This window comes from Oncorhynchus mykiss, chromosome 7 (genome assembly GCF_013265735.2).
Source record: "Oncorhynchus mykiss isolate Arlee chromosome 7, USDA_OmykA_1.1, whole genome shotgun sequence".
Lineage (NCBI taxonomy): Eukaryota > Metazoa > Chordata > Actinopteri > Salmoniformes > Salmonidae > Oncorhynchus > Oncorhynchus mykiss.
The window spans coordinates 42,512,013-42,531,951 of record NC_048571.1 but is presented as its reverse complement, the minus strand read 5'-3'; the positions used below and the strand labels follow the sequence as shown (position 1 = coordinate 42,531,951).

Genomic DNA, 19,939 nt, shown 5'->3' with positions numbered 1-19,939 from the left:
CCTTGCTTCCATGCCAAGCCACAGCAGGGTTTAGGGAGTTGTGCTGCCTCCTTGCATATCTGTCTCCAGACTTACAGGCTCCTCACTGTCAATGCCTCTGGTTAGAAACTGCATTAACCACTCCTTGTTGGAGCAACTTAAGAGAAAATGAGCAGGTTGGATGGCAGACAGTAAAGTTGAGTCAAGTAACTTGCTAATGGGTACTGAAATCACAAAACAATGGGTTTTCCCGAGTGGGGAGTCATTTACTATATCCGAGTCTGTACATTACGATGGGGTTTGCACCATATGAATCACAATGTAAATGGCTTTTTTAATTTTTTAAACAGGGAAATACCTGGAAAATGTCATCTCTAGTCACATTTGATCATACTGCGCAAAAATAATGATGCAGCAATATTGTTTCCAATTTTGTTTATTCCAATGGACACGTGTCATTATTTGCCATTCTCAGTGCTCGTGATTCAATTTCTGTTTAAAAGGAAAAACCAAAAACCTGAAGACACTCGGCCCTCCGTGGAATGCCTTTGATATCGCTGGTTTAAACTAATAGGAAAAAAAATCCAATGGCAGAAAACTACGAAGTCAGAGTACCATCAGTGGGATTAAGGAGCCCCTACATTCAGTTGTGTTTCTGCTGTTCTGCTCTGCATTGACTGCCTGTGGCCCCTGGGGCGCCACCTTGGTCTGGTTCCTGTTGCGATCTCAGAGGAACTCGGAGAACACTAAACCCAAGTAATCCTCCAATTACGGAGCTAAACCCACGTGGGAGTAGAGCCCATATTCTGACACCTGCAGAGCAGGAATGGGGCTTATATGAAATGTTAGAAAACACACCAAACATTAGATAAATCAACCAATTCTACACTAACCATCTGGACTCAAGACAAGATGGTTTAGTAATCCTAACCTAAACAAAACAGAAGAAAATTAGTCGGGGAGGCTAAGAGAGTTTTTGTTCCTTCCCTGTAGCACCAGTGCTATGGGTAATACCGATGTTTAACAAAATGAACATCCTCATGATGTTCTGCCTCAGCTATAAGACATCCTTTTCTCATCAACTTCAATAAATCACCAAGACCAAATAAGCGTAGAGATCATTGCGACAATTCCCTGTTCAAACAATGAAACATATTCTAGTTCATTGTATTATCTGAAGGGTTAACCATATAACATCATGGGAATGTCCAACACTATTCGGATTTAGTGATGGTACACATATCTAAAAGAACACTGCTGCCACCCAATGGAGAGGTCCTGAATAGAATCTGTCTAACAGTCTTGTAAACCCGACCCTAGGCAACAGCAGTGAGTGAATAGGATCTGGTTTCAATGACTGACTCTTTCGGCAACTTCAATAAGGATAAACTATTTGTTCCAGGATGGGAGTGACGTAGTCCCTGTATGCCAAACTGACATTTGATTACATACAGACGTGTTAAGATGGAACGTTTCAAAAAAATTGTGGGAGGCAACCCGGATGTCTAGTGACTAGACAAAGTAAACCACTGCACACATCCTAATCTAACGTCACACACATCCTTTCACATAAATAAACCAGACTCAAGGTGATTTGTTTGTTGTTTACTTAAAAATGTAAACGTGTACACATACAGAGTATAACCCAAACAAGGAAAGGAATAAGTCCATATAAAAACATCTTAAAATAAACGGTGTGTAGCTGGATCCAGCTGGTAGCATACAGATATTCTACAATGGCAGATCTGGCTGCTGAGTACACGTCACAATAATACTACACATCAGCCATACACAACACAAGGCAAAACAAAGCTACATCCATAAAAAGGATTGATTAGGAGCCCGTCAAAGCCAGCTTGATGTTTGGGGTGAGTCTGTGGAGTAGCTTAGCCCCAACGCCACTGGTTCTGCCTCGCTCCTGGAGTCAGTACAGCGGTGGGATAGGGATGGGTGAACGGGCCCTCCAACAAGCATAGAAAATACTGCAGAAATGTGGAGGCCCTAGCGGTCTCCCGACAGCGCCATGGTCTCAACAGTTGAGCTGAGTGGGCAGGCTACAGCCTGATTTCATTGCTGGGGAGTCAAAGTCCTTGTAGTACAGTGAATTGGGGCCACCAGGTACAGTAAGAGGTGAGCTCAGTCAAAAAGCTCCGCTGGGGCATGGCAAGTCCATTATGTTGACCAACACTCCCCATAGACAAACACACAAGAGTGGGTGATCTTGGGTGTGTTAAGTAGAACAGAGCGGTGTGCAACGTTTGATTCAACGGAAACAGCGCCCTTCTGAACGACCAGCTGAAGAGCGTTGTGATTATGGTAACGGAGGAAGATTGCGTACGTTGTGCTGCATTAGTTTTGTGATTTCGAAAGGTTACATCCATATTGATCAGGCCACCAACCACCACCAGCAAACAAACCTCAGACTGTTGAAGAATGGTGAGCACAAAACATACAGTGAACTGAACGCACCCCTGGTGTTCACAGGAAGAGGTCAGTCCAGCTCTTTGAAGCGTGCGAACATGGACTTGCGCACAGCTTGTTTGTAGGTGGCATGGTTCCAGACGACAGGCTCCTTCTTCTTCCTCTGAGAAAAGAGGAAACATCACGAAGGGTAAAAAAAAAAAAAAAAATATTATTTTTAAATCACCAAGAAAACCATCTGGAGGACTACAGACAAATACAAAATGTTATAGACCAGGGCTTTTCAACCCTGTTCCTGTAGAGCGACCCTCCTGTAGGTTTACGCTCCAATCCGAGTTGTAACTTGCTGGATTCAGCTCACCAACCAGCTAACTATTAGAATTAGTGCTACATTAAGGGTAGGAGTGAAAACCAACAGGACGGTAGTTCTCCAGGAACAGAGTTGGAGAGCTGCATTAGAGACGCACCTCAACAGGTTCAGAGCCTAACCCAGGTCTCTCGCTGCCTTTGTGCATGTCCCTGGAGCCACCAGCCCAGCTATTCTGGTGTTGATGTTGGTGCTTCCTTCTCTTCTGTTCTGGGGAGCCGTTGGACTCGACAGCACTCAGCTGTGGGACAGACTACACACATTAATACGTCAGTCATGACATTTAAAAATAACATATTTTATTAGGATCCCCATTAGCTGACGTCACACCGACAGCTAGTCTTCCTGGGGTCCGACACGTAACGAAAAAGACATTACAGACAAAGAATACAATTTACATACGTTAACAATTAGATATTACAGACATTTAAAATACCTGAAAAGCAACATTTAATGGTCAAGATCCATATCTCATTAGATGTCTTTTATTTTCTTAAGACTTTTTCGCTTGGGAAATATGAGTTGGTAATAGAGATGGGCGACATGGGGGGAATCCATATCACAATAAAATGACTAAATCATCATAAATTAACCATAAACTGAACAATGAATTCTTAACATTAATGTGCACCAATTACTTTATTTTATATAACCCTTAAAACTAGTACCACTTTGAATGACAGTTGGTAATAGCTCATTCAGTTTCTTTTCAAACTTCACATTCCCCTAGTAAAAGGCTACTAATCGTTAATGTCAACATCAGTGAAATGTTAAAATGTCCTTGATAAAATGGTCCGTTTCACCCATTTTGGTTTATCGTCCCAGCTCTAGTAGGAAAGGAGGTCCATTCAATGATGGCCGTATTTAAAGGTTGATTTGTGGAGATCTCTCCTAAGTTGGGGGGGGGTATCAGATGACCGTTGCCAGTATACAATAATAAGATAGAGACTGAGGCAACTATGATTTAGCTATTTGCGACTATTGGAACGGCTTTACAGCTATGTGTACGCACTTACGTAAAAGCTGAAGAAAAATCAGGCCTCCACTGACCTCTTTCTCCTGGTTCTCCAAAGCCTCCAGCTCCTTCTTTGACCTTTTGATCTTCATGTGGATCTCCATGTTTTGCTTGTGGAGGTCAGAGAGCTGCTGGTGGCGCACCAGACCGTCCTTATTGGGGAACTGTCTCCTACACAGCAGGCAGGCCATCTTCTTCCAGTCTGTTAGCTTGTCCTCCTCGTCCTGGGACTGGCTCCTAGAAACCTGAGGCGCCTCGTGCTGCACCTCCTCCTCCTCGTCACTGCCTGTAGCTGCATAGTCTGACGCCAGCAGGCCCAGAGAGCCAATGGGCTGCTGGGTAGAGTAGAGAGAACAGGAAGTTTGAGAACAAGTTCACCAGGGAGTGAGGAAACCAGCCCAGACATTATGGATTGGAATCAAATTCATGCCTTCTTTCCCCAGCTCTCACACCACAGAACATTCTAGGCATTTGGCGGTGACCTCTCACAAATCCTCCAACCAATCTCACCTTTGAGCCCTTCCCCTCTTTCTTGGGAGGAGCCATAGGCTTCTTGAAGGGGTCATCTCCACCCTGTATGGGGAAACAGAGGAGTTACAGCAGAATTGATAAAATCGTGGTAAATAAATAATGCGTAGGGCAGCTCCCGAAGTGACCCATCAGCAAGAATTTCCTGTGTTCTTAGGAATTCCACATTCTCTATGTTGATCTTGCCAACCCCCAAGGTCACACCTCTGAGAAGCAGTTCTGTTGTGATTACATCATGTAGGTCTGACATCTGATTGGAGGTGAACGGTACAGTAGCACTATTGGTCAACTCAGATTTGTAAACCAAACCACGCAGATGCATATAAAAGGGTCTTAGAGATCCCTCCCTCTCCTAGAATGCCAGTTAATGCTTTGTAACATAAGCTTTTTGCCGTGTATGCAAATGTGTTCATTTTACAAAGTAATTCAATGCTCTTATATTTAGAATTCCATTCAGACATTAAGCGCAAGTATGGTGTTCTTGCATATTGCTAAATAATATTTATGGAGTCAGATAATTCATTAAAATGGGCTAATTGCATAGTCTAATTACGAGGCGCATGTGAGGTACACTACATGACCAAAAGTATATGGACGTTAATTGCAAAATCATGAGCATTATTATGGAGTTGGTCCCCCCTTTTTGCTGCTATAACAACTCTTTCGGGAAGGCTTTCCACTAGATGTTGGAACATGGCTGCGGGAACTTGCTTCCATCCAGCCACAAGAACATGGATGGGCAATTAGGCCTGGATCGCAGTCGGCGTTCCAATTCATCCCAAAGGCGTTTGATGGGGTTGAGGTCCGGGCTCAGTGCAGGCCAGTCAAGTTCTTCCACACCGATCTCGACAAACCATTTCTGTATGGATCTCGCTTTGTGCAATGGGGCATTGGCATGCAGAAATAGGAAAGGGCCTTCAGCAAACTGTTGCCACAAAGTTGTATGCACAGAATCATCTAGAATGTCATTTTACACTGTAGCATTATGATTTCACTTCCCTGGAACTAAACGGCCTAGCCCAAACCATGAAAAACAGCCCAGACCATTATTCTCCTGGCATCTGCCATTCCCAGATTTGTCCGTCGGACTGCCAGATGAAGCTGATTCATCTCTCCAGAAAAGGCATTTCCTCTGTTCTAGAGTCCAATGGTGGCAAACCATACGGACGGTATGTGTGATCACTCTCTCCGTAGTCGACGTACGTAAGACCTTTAAACAGGTCAACATTCAAAGTCCGTAGGGCCAGGCGGATTCAACACCATAGTGCCCTCAAAGCTCATCACTAAGCTAAGGATCCTGGGACTAAACACCACCCTCTGCAACTGGATCCTGGACTTCCTGACGGGCCGGGCCACCCCCAGGTAGTGAGGGTAGGTAGCAACACATCCGCCATGCTGATCCTCAACACTGGAGCCCCTCAGGGGTGCGTGCGCAGTCCCCTCCAGTGCTCATTGTTCACCCACGACAGCATGGCCAGGCAAGACGCCAACACCATTGTTAAGTTTACAGACGACAACATTGGTAGGCCTGATCACAGACAACGAGGAGACAGCCTATAGGGAAGAGGTCAGAGACCTGGCTGGGTGGTGCCAGAATAACAACCTCTCCCTCAACGTGATGAAGACAAAGGAGATGATTGTGGACTACAGGAAAAGGATGACAGAGCATGCCCCCATTCTCATTGAGGGGGCTGTAGTGGAGCAGGTTGAGAGCTTCAAGTTCCTTGGTGTCCACATCACCAACAAACTAGAATGGTCCAAATACACCAAGACAGTCGTGAAGAGGGTACGACACAAAACCTATTCCCTCTCAGGATAGGAGAATGAAAATATTTGGCATAGGTCCTCAGATCCTCAAAAGGTTCTACAGCTGCAACACCGAGAGCATCTGGTTGCATCACGAGCAATGGACATTAGACAGGTGGAAATCTGTCCTTTGGTCTGTCGTCCAAATTTGAGAATTTTGGTTCCAACCATTGCTGTGAGACACAGAGTAGGTGAACGGATATCAGCATGTGTGGTTCCCACCGTGAAGCATGGAGGAGATGTGATGGTGCTTTGCTGGTGACACTGATTTATTTAGTATTCAAGGCCCACTTAACCAGCATGGCTACCACAGCATTCTGCAATGATACACCATCCCATCTGGTTTGCAATTAGTGGGACATTTGTTTTTCAAAAGGACAATGATCAAACACACCTCCAGGCTGTGTAAGGGCTATTTGACCAAGAAGGAGAGTGATGGAGTGCTGCATCAGATGACCTGGCCTCCGCAGTCAATCGACCGCAACCCAATTGAGATGGTTAAGGATGAGTTGGACCGCAGAGTGAAGAAAAAGCAGCCAACAAGTGCTCAGCATATGTGGGAACTCCTTCAAGACTGTTGGGAAAAAGCATTCTTCGTGAAGCTGGTTGAAAGAATGTCATGAGTGTGCAAAGCTGTAATCAAGACAAAGGGTGGCTACTTTGAAGAATCTCAAATATAAAATATATTTTGATTTGTTTAACACTTTTTTGGTTACTACATGATTCCATGTGTGTTATTTCATAGTTTTGATGTCTTTACTATTATTCTACAATGAAGAAAATTGTAAAAAAAAAGAAACCCTTGAATGAGTAGTCAACTTTTGACTGGTACTGTATATAAATACACTGTATACACATGTCAAATATTACTGCCCACTACACGTGAAGAATAAAAATAAAGATGACAAAGCAGCTGCATGCATGTCACCGAGACACGCCTACCCACCTTCCTCTCGAAGATGGCGAAGGCCGCATCAGCTGCCTTGGAGGTCTTCCTGTCGTCCAGTCCGCCCACGGAGGTCTTCAGTATGGGGGACGGGCAACGGACGCTGTCCTTCTGGCGGTTCTGGATCTTAGCCCAGCGCTCCATATCCTTCATGACCTGAGAGACAGATATGTATTCACCATCTATGAGGTAGTGTATTTGGGCAAGAGGGTTGTTCATATAGCTTCATTGTACATGAGTACAATGTGGTAATGTGGGTTTACTTTGACGGCGGCTAGGCTCCTGGGTTTCTCCTCTTTCTCTCCTGGTTTGTCTTTGCCGTCTTTCTTGTCAAGGCTGTGAGGTGCAGTGTCCTCCTCCTCTCTCCTCTCTGGGGAAGGGTTGGGGTTAGGCATGGTGTTCAGGGCAGGAGTAGGGTTCAGGACTGGGGGAGGGTCGACGTGAGGGGTTGGCTCTGGTTTCTTTATGTCCAGTGGAGCGTCTGCTACTGGATTGGCCAGAATGGCCTGTACGTCAGGTGCCAGGGCAACATTAAATTGGGCCATGGGGGGCTGGGTGTCTGTGGAGTGTCCTCCAGGCACGGGGATGTACGTCTTGGACGCACTGTCCCAGTAAAGGTACTCCTGGGTCTGGGCATTGTAGAAATACTGCACACACAGACAGAGGACATGAAGCACAAACACAACAAAGATAATCATTTCAAGAGCATGTATCAGATCATATATGAGCTACTGTGCAGCACTCTTACCCTAGAGGCAGGGTCATAGTACAAGGTAGTTTGGGGATCGTAGTAGAACCCGGAAGTGGCATCATACAGGTAGTTAGTCACGTCAGGAGTTTCAGTAGCTAGAGAAATGAGAAGGACAGTTATTGCAAGAGCATGACAAGATGAGACTGATAAAATGCCTGTCTAGTCGCATTTTTCCCCCCTGATGTCAGAGGGGCATTATTGCTTGGCCTTACCATAGCTGTAGCCATCAGTGCTGTGGTCTCCTGTAGCTGACATTACTCCCGCAGAGGAGACCTGGGGGTGCAGAGCCTGTTGGTAGGGAACAACTAATGGAGGTTCACCATAGCCACCTCCCTGGGATGTGGGAGAGGGAAACATAGGTTACCTGGGCATTTCACACCGACATTCACTCAAGCATTTCCTCTGTTTAAAGTGTCAATCATTATCAACGCTTCAAGAATGCACAAGATACACATAGTATACACTGTCCATCGAAACGCTTACTTGCAGGTTCCATCGACAATGCAACAATAAAAAATAACAAAAGATAATACAAACGGCAGTCGAATGGAATAAACATTTTAGCATAAGTATAATACAGGAAGGCACAATTTCTAGTCAAATATTTACACGTGTTTTGGGGAAGAGGGGGCAAGTGTTATTATTGCTAAATACTGCACAATTTAAAGACGAAGAGTCAGGTAGCAGCAGCAATATGTGTGTGTAGCATGAATGGATGCGTGTGTCTTCACACGAATAAAGTCGGTTATAATAGTATCTCACCTGAGCCATGCTGGAGTTCAAGTGAGAGACGGATGAATGGGAGTGAGGGATGTCTGAGCTCATCGGCCCACCCATTGAGCCACCCAAACGGTCTCCTAGGTCAAAAAATATATATAAGAAGATGGATTCTTACAGATCATTTTGGACTCAACATTACCTGATTGAAGGATGTTGAGCTGAAAAATACACAAAATGTACCGTCTCTTCATGTGCAAATCCTCAGGCAGAAAAGTGTTTGAATGTGGATACTGACAGAGAGGACTCACCTTGCATGTTAGGTGGGGGAGCGCCTGGTGGCTGCTTGTGAGGTTGGGATGAATAGTACTGCTGCGGCTGGAATTAGGGCACAAAAACACATTCAGTTTTCTAACCAACACACAAAATCAAAACCAAAAAACGATAGCAAACACCTAACTTACCTCCATCATACTGGACTCAGGTGGGAACCCCAGGAGAGAAGTGTTGGATTTATCAAACTCTCTTCTGTAGCTAGCAGGAGAAGACACCATCAAATCCTCAGTAGTGCACTGAAATCTGTGGCTACATGATATAACATGCTACAGGACTCACTTTTGATTCTTCAACGGCTTGGCGACCTCGGCGTAAACCCGGACCCCGTCGATAGAGAGAGGCCTGGGCTTGGTGAGAAGGTCAACTAGACGGGTCACTTGCTAGGATGGAAAAAAAGGCCACGTCATGATATCCATTAAGCGGGCTACAACTCTGACATTTCAAATCCACATATCAGGTGGAAAAGGGAGTGTGATAAACCATGACAAAGAGCCTAATTGACATGTTATGGCAGCTATGTGATACCTCATGAGAGTCCATGTCAATGAAGCAGAAGCATTTGGCACCCGGTGGTTTGCCTCTAACCAGACGGACGTTCCTCTCATCCAGGTAGGCGAAGGGGTCCAGGGCTTTCAGGATGGTCTCCACTGTTGTGGTGGGCTTCACATTCTTTATGATCATGGCTGTAGGGCAACAGAGGGGAGAACAAGCACACTGATCTATAAACTTGGAAGCCATTGAGTTTGAACAGTAATCCATAGACAAACAAACGCATTATTATCCAGTCACACATCAAACCAACTATTCCAATACTGCCCAGCTCACTCACTCTTGCTCTCCTTAAAGATGGGGTCCAGCTGATGAGGACCAGGAGCTTGGCGAGGGGGGTTGCGGCTGGCCCAGGACTCTGCCTGCTGCTCAGCCTCTTGCTGTCTGAGCTGCTGGTCGACCTGCTGCTGCCAGGCCTCTGGGGTGAGGTCTGAGCTGCGCTGCCACGAGCCCTGCTGAGATAGGGGGTCCACTGGGGCCTTGGCCTGTGAGCCATTCTGGCCGTAGTGGTCGCTCTTGGCCTTGTTGACCAGGAGCTGGCCCGGGCTTGGCAGCAGGGGTTCCTGGGCCGGAGGGCCTGGTTCCTAACGCAGCGAGAGGAGTCACATCAATTACTTAGTGGTAGTTGTCTTTACCTATAGCTTAACATAAGGAATACAGGCAAAACAAATCTACTGCTCACACAAATCTCGGGGTAAATACGACCAACCATAAAAATACCTATGCTACTAGCATTCTAAAAATAAGAAAAGATCTATGGAACCAAGGTAAAGGGAATGAATAAATCCCTGTCATCCCCAGCAGGCCCTTCCTGTGTGATATACAACACTTACTTGAGCTTCCTTGACACTTCTGTCCGGCTGGACGTATCTCATGAGAGCCGTTTTAGTGCCAACCATCAGCGATCCCTGAAAAACAGAAAGAGAGTTCGCTAGATCCAAACGGAGCAATCCGCTTCCTTGCCAACCAAGTGACACAATTCTAAATGTTCCAAGAGAACAGACTCCCATCATGCACTGTGGCAGGTTTAGTCCTCCTTAGTGGAGAGGGTAGTAGGACAAACATAGTTCTGACAGAAATTTGGAAGCCATGTCGACCAATACCTTCCAAAGAACTTCCTCCATGCAATTGCATTACTGTTTCCCAGGAGGTAATTCAACCTTTTATGTACAGTACTATCAAAAGCGGAGATTATGAATTTCCCATCACTCGTCTTACTAGATAAAGTTAAATCTATATTCGTTGACAATGCAGGACTCAAATGTGTACTTCAAAAATGTGAAATTCAATAGACCATTGTGTTGGCAGTGCACTGTAAATGTATGACACTCATTTGCCTAAAGGCATGACTGTGCTGGATCAGACATGCAAGCTGTTGGTTTAAAGACAATTTTTTTTCCAGATTTAACAACCTCAGTTTTAACTAATACAGTGCATTCGGAAACTATTCAGACCTCTGGACATTTTCCACATTTCGTTATGTTGCAGCCGTACTCAAATGGATTAAGTAGTTCCCCCCCTCAATCTACACACAATACCCCATAATGACAAAGAAAACAGCTTTTTAGACATGTTTGCAAACGTATAAAAAACGTATTAACTGAAATATCACATTTACATAAGTATTCAGACCCTTACTCAGTACTTCGTTGAAACCCCTTTGGCAGCGATTACAGCCTTGAGTCTTCTTGGGTATGACTCTACAAACTTGGCACACCTGTATTTGGGGAGTTTCTCCAATTCATCTCTGCGGATCCTCTCAAGCTGTCTCAGGTTGGATGGTTGCTGCACAGCTATTTTCATGTCTCTCCAGAGACCGGGTTCGATAGGGTTCAAGTACGGGCTCTGGCTGGGCCACTCAAGGAGATTCAGAGACTTGTCCGAAAGCCACTCCTGCATTGTCTTGGCTGTGTGCTTAGGGTCTTTGTCCTGTTGGAAGGTGAACCGTCACTCCAGTTTGAGGTCCTGAGCCCCCTGGAGCAGGTGTTCATCAAGTATCTCTGTACTTTGCTCTGTTCATCTTTCCCTTGATCCTGACTAATCTCCCAGACCCTTCCGCTGAAAAACATCCCCAGGTGGACACCAATCAAGTTGTAGAAACATCTCAAGGATGATCAATGGAAACAGGATGCACCTGATATCAATTGCGAGTCTCATAGAAAAGGGTGTGAATACTAAAAAAAATCTATCTAAAAACCTGTAATCACTTTGTCATTATGGGGTAGGGTGTAGATTGAGGAGGAAAGACATTTATTTAATAAAGGGGTCTCTATACTTTCCGAATGCACTGCAAGTACATCTAAAATGGTGAGTGGCAGTTATATCTACAATAACCCCACTTGCCGAGACAATACTTTAACCGTTTCTTTGCTGTTGATAGGTAAAAAGATACAGCCGAATGCATTAAACACTTGAGAGGAAATGCATGTCTTTTAAATCTTACGTAACCAAATGATTTTTACAAAATCCAAAACCATTCTACCAACCAGCTACCCAATTAGTAAATTAACAGAGGATAGATCAAAGGAACATGTAACGTCTGTCACTGATTCTGCATCGTTCCAGCCTTGATCAGAGCCAGACATGGCTCTAGCCTTGATGATTGTCTGTTGCTTAACATTGTAGTGCGTCATGAGTCCATCAATATGGGTACCAGATTTGGCCAATATGGTTAGGAGAATATGAGTCACCTGTACTGGTGGCGTGCATCACTGACCTTTGCTAAAATGGCTAAAACCAACCAATGCAGGCTTCTGACACTCTACATGAACTTATACCAATTTGACCAAAAGAAAGGCCTCACAGTCCCCAAAAGGAAAAAGTAAGCAAAGAACTGTGGTCAAGAGAAAAGACTCAAGTGTCAAGCGAATGGGTGTCGAGCAGATATTCTACTTGTATTTAGCAGACAAGTGGATCTGATGTGGAGGACGCATTTAGGCACAGAGTCTATCCATTCAGCACTGTGAAAGAATACCATGGTTGCTGCACAGCTCTCTACGTGTAGAGAAAGAAGAATGGAATAGAACATTACTGTCCACTTGTTGAGAACAAGGAATGAGCATAACCCCCAACAAACAGTCAAGAGTATTGCAGAATGTAGTACCCCAAAGTAATTAGGGGTAAAGTTAGGCTTGTAGGTAGCCAAAGGTTAAGGCAAGATATTGCCAGAAAGGTATAAGTCAACAGGCAACAGCAATCTGAAGCATAAAGAGATCAACTTTCCAACATTGCCACCAAAAAAAAGCAACTCTCGTATTTTTAAGTTCTGTGCAAAAATGAGAACAAAACAAACCTTAAGATGGACTTGAACGCTAGCTCAGAAATGGCTGCCTTACTCGCCTTGACATTGCCATCCAGCAATGAAAAAAAAAGATCACTAAATGAAAACCAATCCAACTAAGGACTTTGATGGACAGAGGACCAAGAATGCAGGAACAAGACATTATGTAGCATGCCTATGGGCCTAGACATACACTGAGTGAGCAAAACATTAAAAACACCTTTCTAATATTGAGTTGCACCATCCCCTTTTGTCCTCAGAACAGCCTTAATATGTTAGGCGTGGACTCTACAAGGTGTCTAAAGTATTCCACAGGGATGCTGGCCCATGTTGACTCCAATGCTTCAAGTTAGAGGGATGTCATTTTGAGTGGTGGACCAGTCTTGATACACACAGGAAACTGTTGAGCGTGAAAAACAGAGTAGCGCTGCGGTTCTTGACAAACCGGTGCGCCTGGCACCTACAACCATTTAAATATTTTGTCTTGCTCATTCACCCTCTGAATGACACACATACACAATCCATGTCTCAAGACTGTAAAATCCTTCTCTAACCTGTCTCCTCCCATTTAGCTACACTGATTGAAGCGGATTTAAAAAGTGACATCATTAAGGGTCCATAACTTTCCCCTAGATTCACCTGGTCAGTCCGTCATGGAAAGAGCAGGTGTTCTTAATGTTTTGTACACTCAGTGTACAATGCACCAGACAGACGCCTCCTCGACCTCGTATTATTGAACTATTATGAAAAGTCGAATTTCTCCCAAAAAGCTATTCTCAGCATCCTTGAACCTACACCAACAGTGTAAATTCACACACCCACACGTAGGGAGTAACTACAACAAATTATCCCAAACAATAACCAACCCTGCTCCCACCTCTCCCTCCCCTAACCCTTATAAAATGCCAGCCCCCCCAGCCCAAGCCTTCTTCCTGCCCGAAGGCACAGCCGACGTAGAGAGACGAGGATGGGCCACCTGGTTGGATTCCATGAAGTGGACTGCATCCTCGAGGTTTAAAAACTCCACATAGGCCGTATCGTAGCTGTAACCTGGGGACAGCATTTGAAATACAGATGGGTTTGAGTTAGTCAATGCCAGTAAGGACAGCAGTTCATGAGCACATCACGAAAGGAGATCACATTCAGCATTTTTGTGGTGATGGTGCTGCATTTAGATGACTACATGGGGGGGATAGAACATTGTCCTAATTATTCATGTTGAGACATGTATGCCAATGTCTCCACTAATACAGTACCTTTTCAGCACAACATGCATTTTAGTCATTTATCTTGCATTTGAGTTGGCAATGTCCGTATTTAATTGCCAGTACCAACATATTTTCCTAATCCAACTATGGACTGAATGTTGTCTCTAAACATCTTGCCAAGTATGCCAACTATAGCTTCATTTCCATAAAGGGAAGTTCCTGCAAGCATAAAGGTATGACCTATGTGCTACTAAGGCATAGGCTTACGGTGTATGAAAGAAACTAACATGAAACATAGGCTATGCCATTGATGAATTGTCTTGCTGCCATATTTAAACTTTGTCATTTCAGAAACATGGTATTGTAGCGTCTCAGGGATCTGAAATGTAACGCTTTACATTGCATGAGCTCAGCCCTTTTCAACAGAACACAATTTAAACCCATCTTGCAACATTTATTAATGTGATGTTCTTTGGTAAGCATGTGAATGAACAGTTGGGAGTAGATGGCTGAAGCAGTCCTTACAATCAAATTATTGAGAAAACTTTCGGTCTAAGCTGAATGACGAGAAACGCAACACCAAGAACCTGAAGTCGCAGCAAAACACTTAGTGGTCTGTAATACGGGCTTGCTGCCGACATTCGTTTACAATCAATGCTTTATTTGTTAAAAAAAGGAAATTGTGTATAATGAAACAAATGGTGTGTACGCAAGAAATGCTTGTCACATGAACTGTTGTGACAGATAGTCACTGTCAAAGATGGCTTCGTTGAGGATGAAAGCTTCTACAAAATGTTTTGAACGTGTTCCTACATCGTCAGGAATGAAAAACACTAATGGATAAATACTAAGAAAACCTGGCTGTTGAGCTGATGCGCGACTGCATCAAGATCGAGAACACCGGAGGCAACAAAGACACTTTGAAAAGCGTATATGAGTCGTATAGTGAAATAGCGAAACATTTCGTAGGAGATTTGAGATACTGTTCGAGTTGAGCATGTCCACACATGGACTTTTGTCTCACCTGGCACAACATTCTTTATCTTCATGCCCTGCATTGGGACACCATCACGGACTGCAAAGGCACCAAGAATCTGCAAGAGAGTGAAATGTTTTTAGGCTTTAACCTTTAATAAAAACACCTATAGGTCTATAACTAAAACTTTCATCATCTAACTAGAAGATTTTACGCAATCAGAAAAGTAAAAGGTAAATGTCTGATTTGATTCCTACCTGTTCCATTGTGGCTGTCTTAGGAATTCCAGTTATGCAAATTGTATGAGTAACCTTGTCCTTCACAGTCGCACTCCTGTAATCCTGATCCTTTGGTTGACAGGTCAGATTTAAATAACAGGTTAATTAAAGCAATTGAAAAATCACATAAATGACAAAGGGGAACACTCAACCAACAGATGTACAAGAAAATTTGTATGGAATTTAGTTTGGATGCAAATGTTTTGTTTTGCATTTTCTATGTGGTTTAGTCTATAAATGTGCTTTACTAACCTGGGAACCAGAGTCACTGAATTTGGGAGTCTGGACTGGTTTGGATTCCTTTAGAACTTCGTTAGGTACTTGCAGCTCCTCAGATTTGTGGTAAAAGACTCTCCCTGGGCCTGTTCTGTAGTCAATGTCCCTGTAGTCCTGGTCTTTGCCTTGGAATGCAGGCCCTGGAACCAGCTTATCCCTCTCTGAGCCTTGTTCAAGCAATGCATCCTTCGGTCCTTTGAAACTAGCATTATCTTTTGGCCCCTGGCCCAGTGGAGTTGGTGGAGTCTTCTCTAGGAGATAGGGGGGCCTGTCCATCTCTAAGAGGTATGGGGGTCTGTCACCTCGATTTGGTGCATTTTGATTCTGCTTGGGATCTCTGTCTCCAGGCCAGCGCTTGCTGTTATTCTCTCTGTTCGGGGTGTTTGGCAGGAGCCCAGGACCCATGGGTGGAAAGGGAGGGTACTGGGGACCTCTACGGCCAAAGGATGGCAAATCCATGACAGAAAAATCTTGGGGGGGCTTTTTATCCCAGTCCTGGGAACCAGGAGCTTCTCTCTCAGTGTGAGGGAAGCCAAAGGGAGGCCCATCCTTTTTCCCTGGGAATTCTGTGGATGGTCTGTCTTTTTCTTTAAAAATTGGTGGCTCTCCAAGAAGACCGCCCCCTCTGGACATTGGAGGGAATCGCTGTCCCTGAACATCTATGGTGAAAGGAGGAAGACCTCTGATCATAGGAGATGGAAGAGTGTCCTTCATTTTTCGGTTCTTCCACTCCTCTGCAAGCGACACCTCATCCATTTCTGGAAAGTCGATGTCTCTATGGGTGCCTTTTGGATCTTTACCCATAAACTTGGGTCTGTTTGGCCCACCAAGATCTGGAGGGCAACCAGGATTTCCCCAGACATCCATTGGCGCACCTTCACTGTTGCCAAATCTTACAGGAGATCTGTCCCTTCCTCTGTATTCAGCCTGGGGTCCAACGCGGTTTCTGAAGTCCATATCAGACTCAAACCTTCTCCTTGGATTCAACGACGAAGCACCCCTCCTGCTGAAGTCCATCATTCCCCTGTCTGAGTCCCGTGGAGGCATGTCCATATTAAACCCATCAATGTCATCCATGCCCATTGGGGGCCTGTCAATATGAGGCCTGTCTCTATCACGCATGTCTCTGAAGCCCTCATTTCTACCCATAGGCTCAATGGAAAATCCTCCACGCCTTCCATCCATATTGGGATTGTTGAAACCTGGCATATCCTTGCGGAACATCTCCCCATCTCTCATATCTATAAATCTGTCATTTGGCTCTCGTAGATCTCGTGGTGGCATGCCTCTCCCTCCCATGCCTGGGCCTGGCCCCTTGAAACCACCACTACCTGCTGCATTTAGCAGCTTGTCTCGGATTGCCATTTCATACTGCCTTCGGAGGCCGAAGTCTGATTCCTCCCCAGGTCTTCCCGGGAAATCCCTGGGTGGTTCTCCTCTCCCTCGTATGTCAAGAGGTTCCATAACATGGCCCCTCATATCAGACGGACCCCTCATATCAGACGGACCCCTCATATCAGACGGACAATCCATCCTCCTCATGTCCATACGAGGCCCCCGATCCTGTGGCCCCCTGGGACCCATGTTCATCCCATTTCGACCCCTGAAATTGGGCATAGCTCCACCCCGGTCCCCAAACATTTCTCCACGATTGCCCCCACTGGAACAAAAAAAATGGTGGGATGTTTGTGTTGGTACAATTAATTATGTGAGAAATGGCCATGATATAATAAGCATATCAAAGTAAACCTGGAGTCACGTGATGATATGGTGTGTGGTCCTCCCACTACAACTCAGGAAACCATGCAAATTATTAGGTTACAGATTAAATAAATTATGATGAACTTCACAGGTTGGTTAAAGTGCACTGTGATGAGCTTGATGCTCCTTTCCAATAAATATAGAGCGTCTTATTCTGGTGACATGATGATCCATGCTTGACAAATAAACAATCTCACTCTTATCTATAATAATCTCATCATGTAGACTAGCCTACCCTCACTGTATCTGTGAGCTGTTGGCTAGAGAGCACATGTCAAGACCAGAGTAGGCACATTTGCTATTTATCGCAACAGTTTCTGACAAAAACTATCGGTAGAGTTGAAAATAAGATGGAAACACATTGAACTTTAGATTCTTATTCAGTACTTGAAAACTAAAATCTACATTGTGTGTACTAAATCCTCAAGCACAGATTTTTATCTGTAAGAAGTCTGTTTGGTGGAAACACACCACTGGTGGATTTTAGAATATTTGCATGAAAATCTATTGCCAATTGGATGGCATCCTAGCTTCTGGCAAACATTTTCAATTGAGCACCTCTTTCAAATCAAGTAACCAATGAAAATAACTTGAAACGTTAGTGTTCCTCATCTCATATCACTATAAAAACAGCTCAGTGGATACTGCCTTTGACACTGTCTGCTTACCGAAAGGGTGGTCCCGCTTGTGGTCCTCTCCTGGGTCCGTCCCACATTTTTCCAAACTTCAATCACCAAATGTATCTGACAGAGTAAAACGTTATGTTAAATCGCAGACAGTAGCTTGACTCCAATGCAGTGTTACCTACCTTCAGTATAGCAATAAACTACAGGGGCTTGATAAGCATCTATAATGAGCAAATTCAAGGAAACAAATTGCCACCAGTTTACCGTCTACAAAGGAAGATGGCACTGACACAATAGTCGGTATCACCAACCTTTAGCATCGTATGTTGTGCCAAGGAATGGGTTAGCTAGCAATGTGACATGTTATTTACTAGCTAGGCCTGACAAATGTGTGTTAACTAGCTAGCTAAATTAAGTTAGCTAGCTAGATAACGTTAGTTACTTTTAGTCAATATTTCCTCCACAATTTGTGGTACAGTTGAAGCTAACTATCTAGCTGTCAAGTATTTTGATAAACAATCAAGGTACACTCTGGTGTGCATTGCAAGGCCAAATACGCTAATGACGACGTTTCAGTTAGCTAGCCGTGCTGGCGACATTTTCTAAGTAGCTAAAGTCAAAGATACTGTGTATAATGACGAGACAGTCTTCTCCCATAGGCGGGAAAGCAGACCGGGCAGTCTGCTTATCGTGGAAAGAATTTGACGGGAGTATACCCTCTCGCTTCGCATTTTCCTCTCTGCTGTCAGCTAGCTAGCTGCCTCCACCGGATTGGTTTTCAAGCTACTAACGTTAGTGAGCTAATATCCTGGCAGGTAAGAGTCGGTTTTCAACATGTTCGCGAGGTGATGTTTTTTATTTGATTTTAAAGGTTGATATGAACGGAAATAACCACATTGAATCCATTTATTTGTATTTATAATAGGAGAAGCTCACCTTATATTTGTTCTGAGATCTTCAATCAATCGGGAAGAAAATGGAGACCGGAGGTTTTAAAGAAGAGTGGTATCCAGGGAGGGGTAATATTTTGGTGGGATTTGTAGTCCTCTGGCAATATGTACTACAATATCCACTGAGACGATAGGTCTGTTCGACATTGACGCTTGACTGATCTTCAAATCGCATTGTATCATAAATAGCGACTCGTTATTATTTGAGGGTCAGTCAGTCACAATTTACCCACGATATAACACGGTTTTGATGCTCTCGAACACGGCCAGTGGGCGATGTTTCTTAGCCCAAGCATGTCTCTTATTATTATTGGTGTCCTTTAGTAGTGGTTTCTTTGCAGCAATTCGACCATGGAGGCCTGATTCTCCTCTGAACAGCTGATGTTGAGATGTGCCTGTTACTTACACTTTGTGAAGCATTTATTTGGGCTGCAATTTCTGAGTCTGGTAACTGTAATGAACTTATCCTCTGTAGCAGAGTTAACTCTGGGTCTTCCATTCCTGTGGCAGTCCTCGTGAGAGCCAGTTTCATCATAACGCTTGATGGTTTTTGTGACTGCCTTTGAAGAAACTTTAAAAGTTCTTGAAATGTTTCATAATGACTGACCTTCATGTCTTAAGTAATGATGGACTGTCATTTTGCTTATTTGAGCTGTTCTTGCCATAATATGGACTTAGTCTTTTACCAAATAGGGCTATCTTCTGTATACCACCCCTACCTTGTCACAACACAACTGATTGGCTCAACCACATTAAGAAGGAAAGAAATTCCACAAATTAACATTTAAGAAGCCATACCAGTTAATTGAAATGCATTCCAGGTGACTACTTCATGATGCTGGTTGAGAGAATGCCAAGCGTGTGCAAAGCTGTCAAAGGCAAAGGGTGGCTATTGAAGTACCCTCAGTTCTTAGTAGATTGTCTGTCCTCATCCTAGGCCACGCCCATTTACAGCTGCAGCTGATAACTCAACGTCTAGGATGTATCACTTCTTCTTTAGTGAATAATAGTTCAAAGTTCATACACAGTTGCCATAATCAGCTCGTGCTGTATTCTGGATGGTCTAGTCGAAATTCACCATTCCAGCGTAGTGATCGTCACCTCCACGTTGAAATTCACCCATTTAATCATTAGGTCAGCAGTCCTAACATTTCAGGAACTAAGGTTGA

At 44.2% G+C, this 19,939-nt stretch overlaps 1 protein-coding gene across 7 annotated transcripts; it reads right to left on the bottom strand.

Annotated features, from left to right (window-relative positions):
- Nucleotides 1-1,569: 1,569 nt before the first annotated feature.
- LOC110527788 (RNA-binding protein 5) lies at nucleotides 1,570-18,856 on the bottom strand. Of its 7 annotated transcripts, none has more exons than XM_021609298.2 (21): nucleotides 18,757-18,856; nucleotides 17,863-17,937; nucleotides 15,410-17,093; nucleotides 15,137-15,226; nucleotides 14,928-14,997; nucleotides 13,672-13,745; nucleotides 10,249-10,323; nucleotides 9,696-9,999; nucleotides 9,392-9,549; nucleotides 9,146-9,246; nucleotides 8,995-9,064; nucleotides 8,842-8,908; nucleotides 8,576-8,670; nucleotides 8,026-8,146; nucleotides 7,811-7,908; nucleotides 7,326-7,709; nucleotides 7,063-7,218; nucleotides 4,293-4,355; nucleotides 3,818-4,114; nucleotides 2,868-3,020; nucleotides 1,570-2,563 (listed from the first exon to the last, which is right to left on the bottom strand). In XM_021609298.2, the coding sequence occupies exons 2-21, from the start codon at nucleotides 17,907-17,909 to the stop codon at nucleotides 2,471-2,473; spliced, it is 4,200 nt and encodes a 1,399-aa protein (XP_021464973.2). In that variant the 5' UTR covers nucleotides 17,910-17,937; nucleotides 18,757-18,856; the 3' UTR covers nucleotides 1,570-2,470. The 7 variants fall into 7 exon arrangements, with proteins under 7 accessions (XP_021464973.2, XP_021464971.2, XP_021464975.2 ...); XM_021609296.2 differs by having other exon boundaries at nucleotides 3,818-4,117; nucleotides 18,757-18,855; XM_021609300.2 differs by having other exon boundaries at nucleotides 2,868-3,008; nucleotides 3,818-4,117; nucleotides 18,757-18,855.
- Between the last annotated feature and the right edge of the window lie 1,083 nt (nucleotides 18,857-19,939).